Source organism: Diceros bicornis, chromosome 1 (assembly GCF_020826845.1).
Source record: "Diceros bicornis minor isolate mBicDic1 chromosome 1, mDicBic1.mat.cur, whole genome shotgun sequence".
NCBI lineage: Eukaryota > Metazoa > Chordata > Mammalia > Perissodactyla > Rhinocerotidae > Diceros > Diceros bicornis.
This window is the reverse complement of record NC_080740.1, coordinates 22,280,164-22,298,976: the sequence shown is the minus strand read 5'-3', so window position 1 is coordinate 22,298,976 and position 18,813 is coordinate 22,280,164. Positions and strand designations below refer to the sequence as shown.

General features: G+C 41.1%; 1 protein-coding gene across 3 annotated transcripts in view; it reads right to left on the bottom strand.

The window, feature by feature from the left end:
* Positions 1-18,454, bottom strand: part of CAST (calpastatin) — a 114,557-nt gene extending 96,103 nt beyond the window's left edge. Inside the window, exons 1-2 of one of the 3 annotated variants that reach the window (XM_058534451.1) lie at positions 18,278-18,454; positions 3,500-3,562 (exon numbers count right to left, since the gene is read on the bottom strand). In XM_058534451.1, coding sequence (XP_058390434.1) covers positions 3,500-3,562; positions 18,278-18,352 — 138 coding nt within the window. In that variant the 5' untranslated portion in view covers positions 18,353-18,454. Of the gene's footprint in view, positions 1-3,499; positions 3,563-17,611; positions 17,733-18,277 lie in introns of those variants that run through there. The other 2 variants (XM_058534299.1, XM_058534364.1) reach the window with 2 other exon arrangements.
* Between the last annotated feature and the right edge of the window lie 359 nt (positions 18,455-18,813).

Genomic DNA, 18,813 nt, shown 5'->3' with positions numbered 1-18,813 from the left:
TTGTAGCAATAGTTATAACTAAGTGGTGAGACTGGGTAATACTGCTCATTTTTCACAAGTACATAGTACTTTTGTGATTAAAAAGAGACAGTTCATTAAGAGAAAAAAATGTAAGAAAGAAATTTAAAAATGTTGGAGTCATTCAATACTTAATTCATGCATTTTAGAAGGAGGAAAGGTAAATACTGAGGAAAAGAATGCCACCAGTGCTATTATGACAAAGATAATATATCAAATATCTTTTCCTTTAAAGCACAATTTCTATTCTCTTGTATTTATATCTTCCTTTCTTTACCCACAAAAATATATCCATTCTTAAATTTGAAGTTCTTAAAATTGGCTCTGTGAGATCATGCCGGCACATCTTAACGCTTTAAATTCCATTCCTCAGGACGTCACTGAAATATGTTGCTAAAGTGTTCACACTCCCCCGTGTGGCCAGATGTCTCAGTCAAATACTTTAAACAGACTGGATTGCAGGTTTGGAAAGGCTTTTTTGTTCCACTGTATTTAAAAGGTGTTGATGTTAAATATCTTCATTTTTCTTTTTTTTGCTCTTTAGTCATTTTATCTTTGTCTTGTTAGTCCGTGCAGCTTTTGGTTTTATAATTCATTTGTATCTGAGAAGGACTTAAATTCATAACAATTGATATACACAAACAAACAAATACGTTCTCGTAGACTCTACTCCATCTTCAAGCATTTGTATTGCAAATGCAACATGACAAATGACATTTTAGTTGCAAGATTCTCTCAAAAATTGCTGCAGACTTCTTAGGATCACTTAGTGGCTGTATAGGGGTCATATTCCAAACAAGTAAGAACTATTTATGCGAGCAGGAGAGAAAGAGCTCTGAAATTCACACAGCTGCATTCATCCCCAGATACGTTCACATATGACAATATAAGAGTGGTTCTTACCTAACCCTAATCGTTTTTTCTTCTGGTTATGTCTTCCCGAAGTCCTTCTCTGTACCCTTTTTCTTGCACCTCCAAATGAAATGCAGCAGAGTAATAAAGGGAGAAGGAAAAAACGCAAAGAAATATCCCTGAGCATAAAAAGTCAATTTTCAAAATGATTTTGTTTCAAAAGCCTACGTTTATCCTTGGAGGCTTAACCAGCATGTTTGCATATGTCTGTGGACAACACGTCATTTAACCTTTGGAGGTACACGCTAGTTTGAAAATGGATTACCAAAACCCAAACTAAGCTTCTTAATCTCACTTCTTGTTCAACAGAGCAGTAGGTAAGAAAATATTTGGGAGAAAGAATCAGTTTCAGGAAATCTTCCTCTGATAATCTTGAGAGGAAAAGAGGATAGTAACTGAACATAGATGGTGGGCAGGGCAGATAACAAACACAGATGGCACACGGTTTTACAATCGTGAGCACAAAGGCTAAAATAAGGCCTAATGCAAGATGGTTTCCTTGAATTGTCTCCAGGGCCACAATATCTCATCAATGACTTATTTGCACATAACAAAGAATTAGAGACATAACATAAACAACTAGAAACTCTTTGGAGAGAGACCATTTTGGAAATATACCTTGACTACCAAGTCATCCCACCCAAAGGCCTGGCCACCCTATCAAATAGATATGGGCAGAATGTTGTGAGATAATAAATAATCTTCAATCTCAGCATAGATGAATCTCTCCAGTGATTTACGTCAGGGGAACAGGATAAAGCCTCTATCCCCTCTTTGCTTCTGCTGGCTGGGACAGAGCAGAACAGACCGATACGTCCAGGTTCTGGCACAAAAACAGGAGTTGTAAATCCGAATTTCTCAGAAGTGTTATGAAACAATGTTGGAATTGCTGATAAAGAGAAGAAAAATTCCTTCTTCTTTCTCTCAAGGTGGAAGTTCAGCCTTTCAGTTTCTAACTGAGAGTACAATCTGCCTCTACTGACACAGAAATCTCGATCTCCCCTGGCTGCATCTGTAACACGGCTCCTTATCACTTTTCCCAAGCCCTTTATAAATACGGAAATAAAGTACTTTATAGTCCAAATATTGTAAAAAGATCTAACACTGTGCTAGCAATTGTTGCCTAAACCAACAATGCCTGGACACTCAAGATGTAATATTTAAGCTTCCACATAGTAACATAATTGGTGAGAATGATCCTGTAAGAAATAGCCTACTATCCACTTGACCGTAGTGGAAAAGAAAATTTCCTTTTTTGTGCAAATAGTTTAATCTTGATTAATATTAATAGACAATAGCACCAAAAACATTCTTTCCTGGTCTGTAGTTTTCAAACAGGAAATTATTTGATAGATGACTTATCTGGGAATATATTTAAAGAGTGGGGTTGATAAGGGAACTGAATGACACTATATAGATTTTCATGCTAATAAAAGGGAAAAAATCTGATTTTTCTTATGGAAATTTCTTTTTTAATAATTTAACCAAGAAACAGGATAAAATCTTAATAAAAGTTTACTTTTACTTTTTAAAGAAACATTTTCCTTCCATAGGTACAAAAAATTCACTACAAATTTGCTTGGCAAGAAATAATCTAAATTACATTTTCATGAGTATTAGTAATGGAAACAAATATTGGAAAGCTAAGAAGTAAACATTAGGGCAGAATCCACAGCAGGTTCTAGCCATAACGGCCTCCCTATAAATTGAATATAATGAAATATATTGAATATTTCAAAACTGCAGAAAATAAGCAGAAAGAGGAGCTAAATTTCTGAAAACATGTATAGAGAAAAATTAAATAATCACTTCACGCTTTCTAAATTTCCATGTACCTTTTAGGACCTGGCTATTTTACAAGTTGGAAATGACAATGCTAATTTCTATTGAGTGAAGATGAGCACATCTATTGTGACTTAAAATGTAAAAAGCAGCACAAGAGAGGCAAGTCCAGTACCCTTTTTGAAGGACAGCACTTTCACATGACCCTTCCATGGAGAAGTAGGCCAGTGTCGACAGTGCACATAATGGGGCATCATTCAGTGAAAGGAGAAATTCACAGGCTCAAAGAAAACCCATCTCCAAGTGAAGAGATTTGGTTTTACTAGTATTTCCACAGAACCGATCCAAATAAAAATAGTTCTTTCTCTCTTCCTTTTGTTTACGAACCTGAATAACTGGTTAATCTAGGCCATCGCTGTCCTCCGTTCATGGTGCACTCTCATGAAAAAAGACTTCCTTTTCCACTCCATCATTTGGTTTCCCGTTCTAAATCTGCCATGTTCACCAACAAAACATTAAAGATTCACCAATTCCTATAGGGAAAACACCCTAAATAACAGAGTTCTGTTTCTAAGTGGAAACTGTGTCTAAAAGTTCCTTTGCCAAGAACATTTTATTTTTTATTTATTATTAACAATTCCCACTTACATTATTGAATCAAATCTTAGTTAAAACTAAATTTGCCAATATTCCAGTAGGAGCTCTTTGCTACCTCATTATTTGTTTCAAGACGGAATTAACAATTTAAAAGCAAGAGAAAATGAAAACCCAGTATTGTGGAAATTACCTCATCTGATCCTTTCTTTTCTCCTGACTTGGAAGGCGATCCACTGCTTTTTTCATTGCCATGCTATAAAAATATTTAAAAAAGGAAAAAAAGATAATGTTTAATAGAAGGAGGTGATACGAGAAAACATAATAGCGACTTTAATCCCAAAGGGCTAAATATACAGACTATAAAAACAAGGACCCCTTTAATCTTCCTTCTGAGAAGGTTGATAATTCTACATCGATGTAGGTGGCTTTCAAAAATCAAGGGAAGCAACAGACATTCATTTGGGATGTAGAAAATCAGTCTGTAATTAACCAGACACAGATCTGATGGTGACTCCAAGGCGGCATCTCGTCTCCTACAAAATGCCTCACGGAATTTTAAAGCCCAAATTGCCAGCGTGGGAGACATCTGGTTCCTCATGGAGATGAGATGTCTAAGGACCAGGTTGAGCCTAAAACTATACTTAAGCCTCAGTTCAGCACGGACTCTGGGAGGACCACATCTTCTAAGTCAACCATCATTTTTGATGGCTCTTGGGAATTCCCTAGAGTTCTTCCATCTGAGTATTCACCAATGCAGAAAGACCATACCTGCAACCTCTATTTATTGTGGCTTTAGGATTTCATTATGTTCAGAAACAGAATTATTTTTCTCACTAGGACACTGGGGAAGAAAGTGAGTATTTTTATGTCGTACATAAAAGCTTCAAGTACCTTCTTACTTGCTCATTTGTTTTGATTGTAAGATAAAATATACCATAAAGTTTACTGAATTTTTTTGAGAAATGAAAAAAAACATTGTATGTTCCTAAAAAGGGGATACAAAGAATTATTTCATTTCTTCTACTGTGTAGGATGTGCAAGAAAGTGGGAAAATTGAACCTAAATATAAGAAAATAAAAGCTCACCATTGGGTTCAATCCTGATCACCTTCAGTTAAACCAAAGTATGAAAACCCATTACATTCCCTAGAGCAGAATCATAACCTGGATATGTAGGTTAATGAAATTCTTTTAATTAAGAAGAGTGGCAATAATAGTAAGAGTAATAATTATAATTTATATCATTATTATTTATAGGGCACTTTCATATACATTCTTATTTGATACACAAAAAGGCTCAGGTGATTTTATGGATGAAAAAAGCGAAGAAAAGAGTCATTTGGTGTGCTTTTCACAACAACACATATCTAGTAAATGGGAAAAATTTGCAAAGCAGGTTTTCTGAGTTAAAATCTGTTTTTGTCACTATACCATGCTAAATAGAATAAGATAATATTCCTTTTAATCTTATCAATAGATATTTTAGTAAAAAAAAAAAAAAAGCCCAATGAATACCAGACACGTGGATGAAGCCTTTCCTTAATAGTTCTTTGTATGAAAAAGTAGGAAGAAACCACTTTCATGAAGGGAAAATTCTTCCCAAAATGAAACGCTCTCATGGATTAGTGCATGGAATCCACAGAAAAGCAGCCAGGCTGCAATAGTTTAGAGAATGAAGCCCTCTACAGGGCTTGTTTCACCTAGATGGCCTAGTTTGGGCCGGCCCCATGGCTTAGCGGTTAGGTGCGCGCGCTCCGCTGCTGGCGGCCCGGGGTTTGGATCCCGGGTGCGCACCGAGGCACCGCTTCTCCGGCCTCAGGCCGAGTCCCACATACAGCAGCTAGAAGGATGTGCAGCTATGACATGCAACTGTCTACTGGGGCTTTGGGGGGAAAATAAATAAATAAATAAAATCTTTAAAAAAAAAAAAAAAGTTTGTCAGTCCACAGTTGAGAGCAATCGGTATTGAGGAATTAACGAATCTTGAAAGAAAAGGAACCATTTAAAAGCCCACATATACATCAGTGCCAGATGGTAAGTGATAAGTTTTAGAAGATTCCTAAAGGCCAGCTTAGGGGGAAGAAGAATCATTCTCCATTTGGAGATAGAATATGAGAGGGACAGAGCTACAATGACAGAGATTCACTCAATCTGTCTCCTTCCAGAACTGGTAACTTTAGAACCTCATCACATTCACTTATCATCTCCAATTCCATATCTTTTTCAGATTAGATACAGGTAATAATAGCAACAATATACACTGTTTTATTGCATATACTATTTTGAGTGCCTCATTTACTTGTCAGGAGGTATTATTATTCCATTTTACAAATGAGAAAAATTATAGAGGCAACTCACTCTTGTCTGATGCAAGCTTTCATGCTCTACAAGGTTCCACTCTGCTTCCTACTCATGTGGCAAATATATATTATGATTTATTATCCTATAGTAAATGCACAGACAGCCTTTTCTCCCAGAAATATAGGTATATGGATTTTTTTTCTTTAAAAATTTTAAAAAGTTATTTCCTGGTGGTATTTCAAAGTTGCAGTCCTACAGATTAACCAATACCATCAGTTACTTGCTTCCATTTAAACACTCAAAATAACTCAAAATTATGTAGGTTCCAAATAATAGTTTGGGAGGGATAAATATAATGAATGCTTTTAAAAATGTTCAGTGATAATGACAACTTCTAAAAATTATGTATTATAAGAATTGGTATTTTGTGATTTCAAAAGAAATATTTTCTTTCAATAGAAAGCTTTTTTACAATACACAAAAATATAATGACATAAAAACGACATATAATCAAATGGCAATATATTTTAGGAAATTTATGGATTATATTTTCCCAGTTTCTTTGTTTTTTTTTTTTAATCTGGCTTTTTATTATAAAATTTTTCCAACATACAGAAAATTTGAAAGAATAATACAATGAATGTCAATATTCCCACCACTTAAATTCAACAACTATTAACAACGTTGCTTTATTTTGCCATATATGCATATATTATAGACAGATATATAGATCTATCCATCTATACTTGTATATGCACCTGCATTTGAAAGTAAATTGCAGATATTCTGAAACTTTACCTCTAAACATTTCACCAAGTATCTCCCTAAATTGAGGACTTTTTCCCATGTAACTCCAATATTATTGTCCCGCTACAAGAATTAACAAGAATTACCTAATGCCACTCAATTTCCAGTAAATAGCAACTTTATACATGAACCATGCCCTGATCATTTCTTGTGGCTTATTCAATACTCAGCAGTCTATTAATGATGTAAAATCAGTTATATCTTTTCACTGAGAGAGATTCAAAGTGCTTGATTTTTTAATTCATGGAATAATTGAGCACTTTGCACATAATTGAGCTGGTAGAATGAAATATTTGGGAATGATATATGTCAACTTGGATCCAGCTTAGGAACCTGCAGCAAGTCTTTTTAGGAGCGAAGAGAGAGAACTTTGCTCCTACGTGTAACTGGTGGGTTGGGAAGAGAGGAGAGAAGCATGGAGAAGGGAAGGAGTGATAGCTCAGGAAAGAGCTGATAAATCCATGGAGGACTTTTCTACATGAGGGAAAAGAAAGTAACATGTTCTAAGCATCTACTCTGTGCTAAGCCCAGTGCTGGGCATTTCCTCTAAGTGGTCACCTTTACTCCCCATAGCAGCTCTACAGGTACACACTGCCAGCTCGTTTTATGGGTAAAGAAATCAAGGCTCTGAAAGGTGAGATCCTCCTCGGTCACACCACATATTAGGATTATCATCTATGGGCCAGAAATTGGGCTACTCTGGATCTAATGAAAAGCTAAGATCTTGTGATTCACATCAAGAAAGTCTCAATCCAATGCTCTAGAAAGAAAACAACAACCCAAAAAACCAACAAAACCTTCCTATTCTAAAACTGGTTTGTTTTATAAAATTAATCAGAAACATGATACTTATAAATTTCACCATGTATTAGCAGCTGGAGAGGAGGCCAAAGACAGGAAGGGCAGGATGCCAGCCCCAAAGCAGTAAAAATTTCACTGGTAGGAGAAGGCCACAGAGATAGGAAATGACATGGAGCTAAGATGAAGGACAGAGGCAGTATGTGCAGCAGGAGTTCGGAGGCAGGGAAAAAATCAGATAAACGGCTTTCCTGTCTTTCCTCAAAAAGGAATAATTTTCCAAACAGTTCCCACCCCCTGGCATCACCAAATATTTGGCAAGTACAGCTGAAATTTGTCTTCATTCTAGGAGATAGCATTTATATGCTCAAAATCTGCCAAAGCAAACCCATAAACCTGTCAGGAAATCAACAAGACCCAGGAGCAGTAAGGCTGGGAGCTGGCGCTCTCACCCAGCTAAGGCCTTGTGCTAGGGCCAATGCTTCGGCTTTCTAGCATTTGGGCATCCCCCCCATTATTACCCAGATACACCCTGAAACACGCACAGACAAGGGGATATGACATACAGAATAAGATAAAATCAAACAAGTCCAAGCCCAGCTGTGACAGAGTACCAAATGCTAGTGCTTCTGCAATGCCTTTGCCGTACTTAAAAAAACGAGGTACAGAGTTTCTTTCAGGGGGTGACAAAAACATTCTAAAATTAAATTGAGGTCACGCTCGCACCACCCTGTGAATATACTAAAAAATATTGAATTGTATGTTTTAATGGGTGAATTTACGGTTTGTGAATTACATGCAAAGAAAGCTGTTTAAGAAAACAGCAAAGATGAGGCCGGCCCAGTGGTGTAGTGGTTAAGTTCGGGCGCTGTGCTTCGGTGGCCCGGGGTTCACGGGTTCAGATCCCTGGTGCGGGATCCCCTATACGTAGGCGAGGACCTACGCACTGCTCATCAAGCCATGCTGTGGTGGAATCCTATATACAAAATAGAGGAAAATGGACACAGATGTTAGCTCAGGGCTAATCTTCCTCAGCAAAAAGAGGAGAATTAGCTCAGCCAGTCTTCCTCACAGACACAAAAAAACAGTAAAGGTTATCTGAAAACAACTCGAAAATTTTCCTTCTTCAACTTGGACACAAGGCCATGGAGATCAATACTTGCATGTCCAGCATCAGCTATAGCAAAATCATAAAGCAATAAAAGATTCTTTTGGTGCCCTCTGGACTTGGCTAGTGCACAGAGCTCAGCTCTCACTGCACCACTGCGGCATGTGCTACTGAGAAAGGCTTGTTGCCGGGGCCACCCCAGGATCCCGGGCCTTCGGTTAGCAGTAGGTCCCATCCTTCAGTGTGGGTCACAAGTACCTGGTGCACTTTTGGGAACACTCACACCAGAGCCCAGAGATTTAGGTTTAGTTCGTCTAGGGTGGGGCCTGGGCATGGTTATATTTTTGTAAAATCCCCCAGCTGATCCTAATATGCAGCTAGGATTGGAAACCACTGGTTTTGAGGGGTGATGTGTGGGCACTACAACAGGAAGTGGAGGTTTCTGCTCCTCAAAACATCCTACTGAGTCGGCACCCATGGGGAACTTCCCCGGGTCAGGCAGGGTGGGACAGCCCCGGGCCCCTGGGTAAACTCGGATTGCTCAATGAAGGAGCACAGTGCCCTGCGTTCATGCCAGCACCTCCTGACTAATTTTGAGCCTTAGCCCTATCCTATCTTGCACATCATATCTTCACATCTGCACATTAGTCTCTACTTTCTTATTAAAGCGAAGAATATACTTTATTGTATGTTCTCTTGCTTACTGATTACTTTACAAACAGATATTTTGCCTTCCCAACCAGATGGTAAATTATATTCTTTTTTTTTTCTGGTCCTGTGGTAGGGGTGTGACAAATAATTCTTGATTGAATGACTGCATTTCCACAAACCTCTAAATGTTCCCTCTTCAGGTCAGTAAACTAGATAAAAGAGAAAGAAGCTGAAAAAATAGCTTGAAAAATTAAGAGACAATGTCTAAATGGATATTTCCTGCAAAATCCCTTAAAATCTATTCTTGTGTGTATTCTGCTTGCTAAAACAAAAATGTTCAGCAAACAAGCAGAAGGACCAAGATGTAAAGCTGGTTTTGCTGCAAAACAGTCTCCCTGGCACAGATCTGGGCCTGTCTGCCCACAGGTAGATTCCTTGCCCTGACCCTCCTCTGTTGGTGGAGCGGGGATGTTTGCTAGCTCCCTGGATGACAAATGGCCTCAGGCTGGGTTTGGCCAGTGGGAGGCGCGAGCAGGAGACTGGAGGTGGTAAGTAGGTGGTATTTCCCCCCTCCTCTCTGCCTCTGGGAGCCTCTGCAGTAGGATTCTCCTGCAGGGCTGGCTAGCGGCTGGTCCAGCTACTACAGGGTGATCCAGCTCCTCCCTCTGTCTTTCCAGCCTAGGAACATTAGCAGCTTCCTGCAATTTCTAATCTCTGGGTTGCCTCACTCTCCCTAGTGGGCTTCCCAGCCTCTTCTGTTACCTGGGTAACCAACTCTCTGCATTCCATTCCCTGACAAATTCCAAAAGGACAGAAAGAGCATGGATCTCAAAGGCTATGGGACCCTGGGCAAATAATTCAAGCTTTCTGTTTTCTCCTTGTAAAATGGAGCTAATAGTACCCACCCCAAGGGCTGGCATAGTTATGAAACAAGCTGATACTAACGAGGAGCCTGGCCCACTGCCGAGTTCATTTTAAGAAAACAATAAAAGTTATCCCACTCCCTTCTCTTTCTCTGGCGTCAATCTGATTCTGGTAAATTATGGCACAGTCAAATGAATATGAGAAGTAAGCAAAGGTTTAAAAGTTTCATTTTCTATGGCTGTAAATATTAGACCAGAGAATTTAGGTTTTTACTTTTCATAAGTACAAAGGAACCAGGTTCATCTGATAAGTTTATGTTTGGTACTGTGTCTATCTCATGACTGAGTATTATATTTCCACCTTACATCTAAGGAAACAAAGTACGTAGATAATACAGAATTCATCTTCCAAACTATTTACACCAAGTTGGCCATAGGAATGACACTTAAATGTGCAATTCCCATGCTTTAAAATACTTTGGAAGGGTGTGGTGTGTGTAGGTATGTGTGTGTTGGTGGGGCTGGGAGTTGGATAGATAAAGCAAGATTGGTACAAGGTTATAATGTTGACAATTATTGAAGCCATGTGAAAGGTACACGAGGAGTTCATTATATTATTCTCTCCTCTTCTGTGACAAAAAGTTTTGAAAAATTTAGAATCTTCTGATCTCAAGAGCATGTATCTCCCTAGAGTCATCCAAAGACAATATCCTAGCCATTTAACTTGGTTTTAATACTGAAAACCCCAAATTCATGGAGAAGGCTAGTATGAGAGGTAAAGTTTATTTACTAAAAAAAAAAAAAAAAAAATATCAGGGGCCGGCCAGTGGCATAGTGGTTAAGTGCATGCACTCTGCCCCGGCGGCCCAGGGTTCGCAGGATCGGATCCCGAGCGCACACCGACACACGGCTTGTCAAGTCATGCTGTGGCGGCTTCCCCAATAAAGTAGAGGAAGATGGGCACAGTAAAAAGAGGAGGATTGGCAACGGAAGTTAGCTCAGGACTAATCTTCCTCACTAAAAAAAAGAAAAAATCAGTGAGTAGTCGCTATGTGTTATGTGTTGTAGGGAAAATACTCATTAAAGAAATGGAAGTAAATGAAAGGTCTGGCTTTCAATACACGATATCTTTATGCTCCTCTAAAAATGTCTGTTATCAAACTATAAAGTTATAAATAATCTTCTTTGGGATTCTCATATAAAAGAAGACACATATTAAGGATTAGCTGCATAGCTAGAATTCTGAAATCCTGATGTTTCACCTGAACTCCATGTATGCATTTTTATAACATTTTAACATTCTGGTGGGTATGCCAAGGTGGCACTGTACAGGCACATGCTCTTTTTTGTCCAGAGTTGAGAGGTAGCATCAAATTGCCTCTCTCCCACCTTTACCTTCCGGGATCTACCTGCAGTAAGCTTTCTGAATTTTCTCTAAGTCAAAGAAGACATCATAAGAATTTCAATAGTTACTTTGTTGCTTTTGTAGTAAACATTAGGATATAGTTGTGGTTTTTATCTATAAGAAATGCAAGAGAAGACCAGGCATGGACCATCTACAATTTTTGTGTCCACAGCACCCTGTATAGAACCTAACACATAGTAGGTGGACAATAAGCAACTGCGAACATCTTTGGCCTTTACCAAATCATTCGTGTGTTTTATGAGTTCTCCACAGTCAAAATGTGGGGATACATTTTTAGGAAACACATTTTTAGGAAACTCTAACCATAGAATCCTTTTTCTTCCTGAGTTAAATGACTCTCCCATCTGAGGAGGCAACTTACATAAACAGCGTTCATTGGATGGAGTTGTTTTGCATTTTTCTTAACTGAAGGATACCTGATACACTTTTTTCCTCCTTTGTGGTAGCTGTAAGCTTTCTGGGTAAGTTTTTATGAAAAGAAAATGAGACAACTTGAAGAACAGAACTTTGGAATCACATTAACAGGATTTCCATCCTTAAAACACCACAGAGAGAGGATTCTGGGAAGATGGTGGAGTATGAGGCACCAGGAATGCACCTCTTCACCTAGACAAAAATCTGAGTGGCAGAATCTGTCAGATATAACTACTTTGAAACTCTGGAGTCTACTGAAAGCTTACAACTTCGAGGGGAAGGCTGGGATAAGTTTTGGTTAATTTCCATCAATTTCATCTCTTAGCTCAGCACAGCTACCCACTCCCCATTCCCCAGTCCATGGCAGGCAGCTGTGTAGTGGAGTACAGCTTGCATGAAGCTTGGGGGATCCAGCGTGGGAAATAAGGACTCTGCCCTCCAACTACTGGTGATCTGGATTCTGATGACTGATTGCTGCTCTGCTCACGGAGTTGCAGACACAGAGACGGTCAAGCATTGTTGCAAGCCCCTTCCCCTCCAGCTGAGACAACTTTCAGGAGACTTAAAGGACTGGCACCTCTCCCTTCCATAGTTAATTTTTCTCTTTTTTCCCTTTTAGGAGCCAGATGGTAAAGAATAAGACATTCAAAAGCAACTGCATATATGGGAGAATTAGACAGTCACCACACATGCCCAGAGGAAGAAGCAGGCTCAGGAAAGAAATGAGAAGATCTTAAGTTTACACTTCAGGCTAAACCTCAGCACAGAGACAGTCTGCAACAATCAAAAAAACAAAACAAAACAAAAACAGCAACGCCTGGGGAAGGGGGAGAATCTGATTTCCAGAGCTACCACACTGTTAGACTCAAATGTCCAGTTTTCTTCTTCTTTTTTTTTTTTTGTGAGGAAGATTGGCCCTGAGCTAAAATCTGCCAATCCTCCTCTTTTTGCTGAGTTATACTGGCCCTGGGCCAACATCCATGCCCATCTGCCTCCACTTTATATGGGACACTGCCACAGCATGGCTTGCCAAGTGGTGCATCAGTGCGCGCCTGGGATGCGAACCGGCGAACCCTGGGCCGCTGCAGCAGAGCGCGCACACTTAACCGCTTGTGCCACCGGGCCGGCCCCTCAAATGTCCAGTTTTCAAGCAAAAAAATCACCAGGCATTCAAAGAAACAGAGACGTATCACCCATTCAAAGAAAAAAATAAACCAAAAGAGAAAGAGCAGATGGCAGATCTACTCGAAAAAGACTTTAAAACAAATTGTCTTAAAGATGTTCAAAGAACTAAAGGAAGATGTAGAAAAAGTCAAGAAAATGATGTACAAACAAAATGGAAATATCAATAAAGAGATAGATGACCTAAAAGGAAACCAGAAAGAAATTCTAGAGTGGAGAAGTACAATAACTGAAATGAAAAATTCACTAGAGGGATTCAAAAGCAGATTTGAACAGGCAGAAGAAAGAACCAGCAAACTTGAAAATAGGACAATTGAAGTTATTGACTCTGAAGAACAGCAAGAAAAATGATTGAAGAAAAGTGAACAGAACCTAAGGGAGCTGAGAGATACCATCAAGTAGACCAACATACACATTGTGGGAGTCCCAGAGGGAGAAGAGAGAGAAAAAGGGGCAGAGAGATTATATGAAGAAATAATGACCTAAAACTTCCCAAATTAGATGAAAGCCATGAATATAAACATCCAAGAAGCTCAACGAACTTCAAGTATGATGAACTCAAAGAAATCCCCATGAAGACACATTATAATCAAACTGTTCAAAGACAAAGACAAAGAGAGAATCCTGAAAGCAGGAAAAAAAATGACATCACATACAAGGGCTACTTAACAAGATTACTCATCAGATTTCTCATCAGACACCTTAGAGGTCAGAAGGTAGTGGGACAAGTATTGGCGAGCATGTGAAAAAACTGGAACCCTTGTGTACTGGTGGTGGGAATATCAAATGATACAACCACTGTGGAAAACAGTAAGGTGGTTCCTCAAAAATAGCTAAAACATGGAAGCAACCCAAGTGTCCATGGACAGATGAATGGATAAGCAAAATGTGGTATATATATACACAATGGAATATTATTCAGCCTTTAAAAGGAAGGAAATTCTGACATATGCTATGACATAGATGAATCTTGAGAACATTATGCTAAGAGAAATAAGCCAGTCATAAAAAGACCAATACTGTATGATTCTACTTATATGAGGTTCCTAGAGTAGTCAAAATCATAGAGACAGAAAGTAGAATGGTAGATGCCAAGGACTAGGGGAGAAAGGAATGGAAACTTACTAATCAGTAGACATAAAGTTTCAGTCAAGCAAGATGAATAAGCTCTAGAGATCTGCTGTACAACATAGTACCTATAGTCAACAATAATGTACTGTACACTTAAAAATTTGTTGAGGGTAGATCTCACATTAAATGTTCTTACAATAGACTAAAAAAAAGAAAATCGGGGCTGGCCCCGTGGCATAGCGGTTAAGTGCACACACTCCACTGCTGGCAGCTCGGGTTCGGATCCCGCACCAGTGCACCACTAGTCAGGCCATGCTGTGGCAGCATCCCATATAAAGTGGAGGAAAGATGGGCACAGATGTTAGCCCAGGGCCAATCTTCCTCAGCAAAACAGGAGGATTGGCATGGATGTTAGCTCAGGGCTGATCTTCCTTACAAAAAAACAAAATGGTAAGGAACACAAATGCTTGCATACAATGCTATGTATTAGAATGTATGTATGTAAACTGGATGGGATTTATTGTTTCACGTGTACAGAGTTTTAGTTTTGCAAGACAAAAAGACTTCTGGAGATAGATGGTGGTGACGGTTGCATAAGAATACGAATGTACTTAATTCCACTGAAATTTACGCTTAAAAAACGGTTAAGAGGGTAAATTTTATGTATATTTTACCACAATAATAATCATTAAAAAAAACCTCTAGGAAAAAATAGAATAAAGATGGGCTTCTTAGAGAAGTCTTGTATTCCACTGAGACAACCTACTTAGAACTAATTACCCCCCCATTGACCTTGGAATCTCAAATGACCACCCACTGTTTCCATTCCCAGCAAGCTACATCATTCTTTAAAAAGCACTTGTAGAATATATTTAACTTTCTGGGAAGTGTCAAAACTGATTAAAGAACAGTATCATCAGATGTTACTCCTAGTTTAAAAGTCTTACCTGCAACGGGAAGCAAACCAATTCAGAAACTGCCAACCAAAAGAGGAAAGTTGTGTCTGACCTCCATTCTCCCAACACCCTAAATCCTCTTTGCAGACCCTATAAATTTGCATTCCTTACTCCTACAAGTCATTGAAGACAAATGGTCTGTCCTGCCATGGAAGGCTTGTGACATTCTCAGGCTGGCTGCAACCATGGGGCCTCCCAAATGACTGGGCTCCTTGATCATTCTGCCACTGGACCCATGGGTCTAATTAGGCTAAGAAACACCTTTAATTAACACAGTCTAATCAAGTCAACTTATGACTCAGGAATGTGATTACTGGTGTAAACCAAATTTCCTCTCCTTCATGCTTCATCATTATGATGCTCATCAGATGTTCTTCAAATTTAGCTTTCCAAAGTTGTTTTTTTTTTTTACTATGACCACATAATTCTACAGAAGATAACATCAAAGATATTGATGGTATTCAATGTGGAAATGTACATTGCAATGTTTCACAGACTAGCTGTATAGGTGGCCCTCCCTTAAACAAACACACCTTAGATACATCTTTTAATTATTTTATTTTATTGTGCCTAAAATTTTAAAGTTAGGTTATTAAAATCTTTTTTAGTATTTAAAGGATCCCACATAAGATATTTTAGTTACAGGATTTACCAGAAGCATGTATATATATAATATATAATACATACATACATATGTTATATAACATATGTATGTATGTTATAAATTGGCTCCACAGATTTATGGGTGGGCTTTTGTGCATGAATGTGCATATTTTGTAGTGGGAAAATGGTCCATAACTTTCATTTAATTCTCAAAATGGTCTGTGATCACCTCCGACAACCACCAATCAAAAATGGAGAGGAACCCATGTCTAGAGCTGTCCTGTCCAGTCCTGTAGCTGTGCTTATCGACCGCACTTGAAATGTGGCAAATGTGAATTGAGTTGTCCTGTAAGCACAAAATATACACTGATTTCTAAGAATTAATATGAAAAAGAAGATGTAAAATATCTCAATGATTTGAACATTGATTACATTTTAAAATAATAATGTTTGGAATATAGTGGGTTAAATAAAATATATTATTAGCATTAATTTCACCTGTTTCTTTTTGCTTTTGTTAATGTAGCTACCAGAAAATTTAAAATTACATGTGTGGCTCACACTGTATTTCTGTCGGACAGCATTGGTTTGGGAAAAGTCAAAGCTTGATTACAGGCATATTGCTGATTCCAGGAGGTTCCTACTAGCAAACGATTTTTATAATAGTGCCAAAACTGGATTCTATGAGAGGTATTAGTAAAAATGTGAGACTACACCTAAACATAACAGGGTTAAAAGTACAGACAAACTACTTTCATCCAAATATTCCAGCATAATTTTCTTTAGAGAACCATGAATTTGGAAGGAGAAGTCTGATGTCAACTCTGAACTACTGCCATTTATATTTGCAGATCATTCATGTGGTACATTTTGATATGAACCTTAGAACAATAATGACTCAAAGCAAACTTTTGCTTTTAGCATATCAATAAGAAGCTACATTTTAAAAGTCCAGAAAATGTAATGGGAAATATTCGTGAGGAAATATCTCAAGGGAAGCTGGAATTCCCAATCACAAAAGGTATGTGGGTATGGTACTTTGATTCATGAATCTAATTAGTCCTTACCAACTCTTACGTGGTGCCTATTATCACCCCCATTTTATAGATGTGGAAACAGGTTCAAAAAGGTGGACTCACTGCCGTTTGAGAACAAGGACTCTGACTTGTTCTCCACCGTGTACTTGGGGGCTAGTACTGGGCCTGGCCCATAGCAGATGCTCAGTGAACCGCCATTGACTGGTAAGTGACAGCTTTCTGATTCCAACACAAGGTTTCTCTCCAAAGTGTCTGATAACAACATCCTTGCTTTTTCCAATAACACATTCTGAGAAAGAGAGAGGTGTACTTAACCAATTTTTTTAAATTCTCAACATAAATCAGTGGGACAAAATATTTTGACTCTGTCAATAAAACTTTTGTGTATTTTTTTGGGGGGAAGCAATCTAACATTAAATCATGCTTACTGACTCCAAAACATTACCAGTGCCAGCTCGACTGGATATCACACCTAAGTGGTTGGGCAGGCATTCAATGCAGTAAACAAATGGAACACCTGTACCCCTTATCCAAAAGTACAGAGCAGCTCGCTCGCTCGCTCTGTCTCTCTCTTTCTCTCTCATTCTCAACTGGGGTCTTGATCTCACTGGCTTCTGCTCCTTGGAGTTTTGGGTTTTCTCCTTGCCTCCCATCCAGGCTGCCTCCTCTGCGTTGGAGAATGCACGTCCAACAACGTTCCTCTAAAAGTTTGGAGCTTTACTTATGGGTTAAAAAAAGTAAAAACACGAGATCTGAGCTCTTGTGAGCTCAGCCCTAGTTCATTCAGGAATCCGCGACCAGGGGCGGAATTCCTCCAGCAACAATTCCTGTTCCATTCAACTGAAGAGTGAGAGCCGGAGCCTGGTGCGTCTGCTCACACCGACTCGCACGTCCGGGCGCGCTCCCACATACCACGACTGGGTGAGTCTCGGCCTCTCCCGGAGGCTCACCTGAAGGTCTGAGAGGAGGTCGTACCCGGTCCCCACCCTTACCCCGCCAAACCCCGGACAATAACTCGTCCACACTCCCAGAAAGGCAAACACATTCCCTTCCCAGTCCTGCCCAGGCACGATCGCTCCTATTTACCGTCTTGTACCACCAGCTTGCGAATGCCATGGCGACAACCGGTTTGGCTCTGAGTCGCACGGCAGAGGACCCAGCACGGACGCGGGGCGCTGTGCAGGGGGCCCCAGGCTTGCACTCCGCGTGTCTGGACCTGGACGGCGCTGAGCTCTTCAAGCCCCGCAGCTGTCAGGTGGGCGGGCGCCTGGGCGGGGCCCGACGAAGGCCCCGCCCCCGCCGGCTGGCCCCGCCCCGCCCCATTTGGCTCGGGGCTGGTTAGGGAAGATGTGTTATTTCTGCAGGCAGCCACGCCCTGGAGCCCGGATCGTATACGGAAGGCAGGGTCCCGCCGTCCAGTTAAACTACCCTACCCGCTCTGGGGGTCCCGAAGAACTTTATTCCCCTTTCATCTCCATCCTCGTTTCACTCACGTCTCACCAAACAACTTTTCTCGACGCGGGCCACCCCCTATGCAGCTCGCGCCACGCCCAGCACGCTTGGCCCTGGCCCGGGAATCCCGGCCACCTCCAGCCACCTGCCCGGCCGCAGGCACTGAGCCCCGGGCCCTTCTTCGGCCTGGGGAGGGGCGCCCAGGGCAGCAGGCCAGGCAGGCTAGGCCTAGAGGAGGGGCCCACGGGCCGGGGTCCTCCCAGCGCTCAGCCCTGCGGCTCCTGCGGGAGCGCCACTCACCTCCTGGGTGTGGCGGGCCGCTGCAGCGCGCCGGGGCCGCGGGGAGGCGGCGGGCTTCTGGCCCGGCTGGGACATGGCGAGGCCGCGGGGAGCGCTGCCTCCGGGAGGGCGCAGCGGAGACTGGAAGGGAGGCCCGGGCGGGGAGCGCTGGGAGGGAGGGAAAGAGGGAGGGACCGGAGGGGCCGGCGGGCGCGCCCGTGAGGCAGCTTTTCCGACCCAGCCCCGAGCCCGCGCCGGGGCTCCCCCTCGCCCCGCTGGGTCCTCCCCTTCCTGCCCGCCGCGGGCTGGGGCCCCCGCTGCAGCGGTCCCGGGCTCCCTGCCTGAAACTTAACACCCTCGGTCCCGAGTCCTCCCCCAGTGACCCTCCCCGCCACCCAGGACTGCTGGGTTCCCCGTGGGTCACAGAGAGGAGGGGCTGAAGGTCTCAGGGTTCCTCCTTCGACTTGCCCAGACTTAGCTTGCAGTTGCGCAACGGGAGAGCGGGACCCGGGCGTGGCCGGTGTACGCCTCGACACTTCTCCCGAAGAACCTCGAGA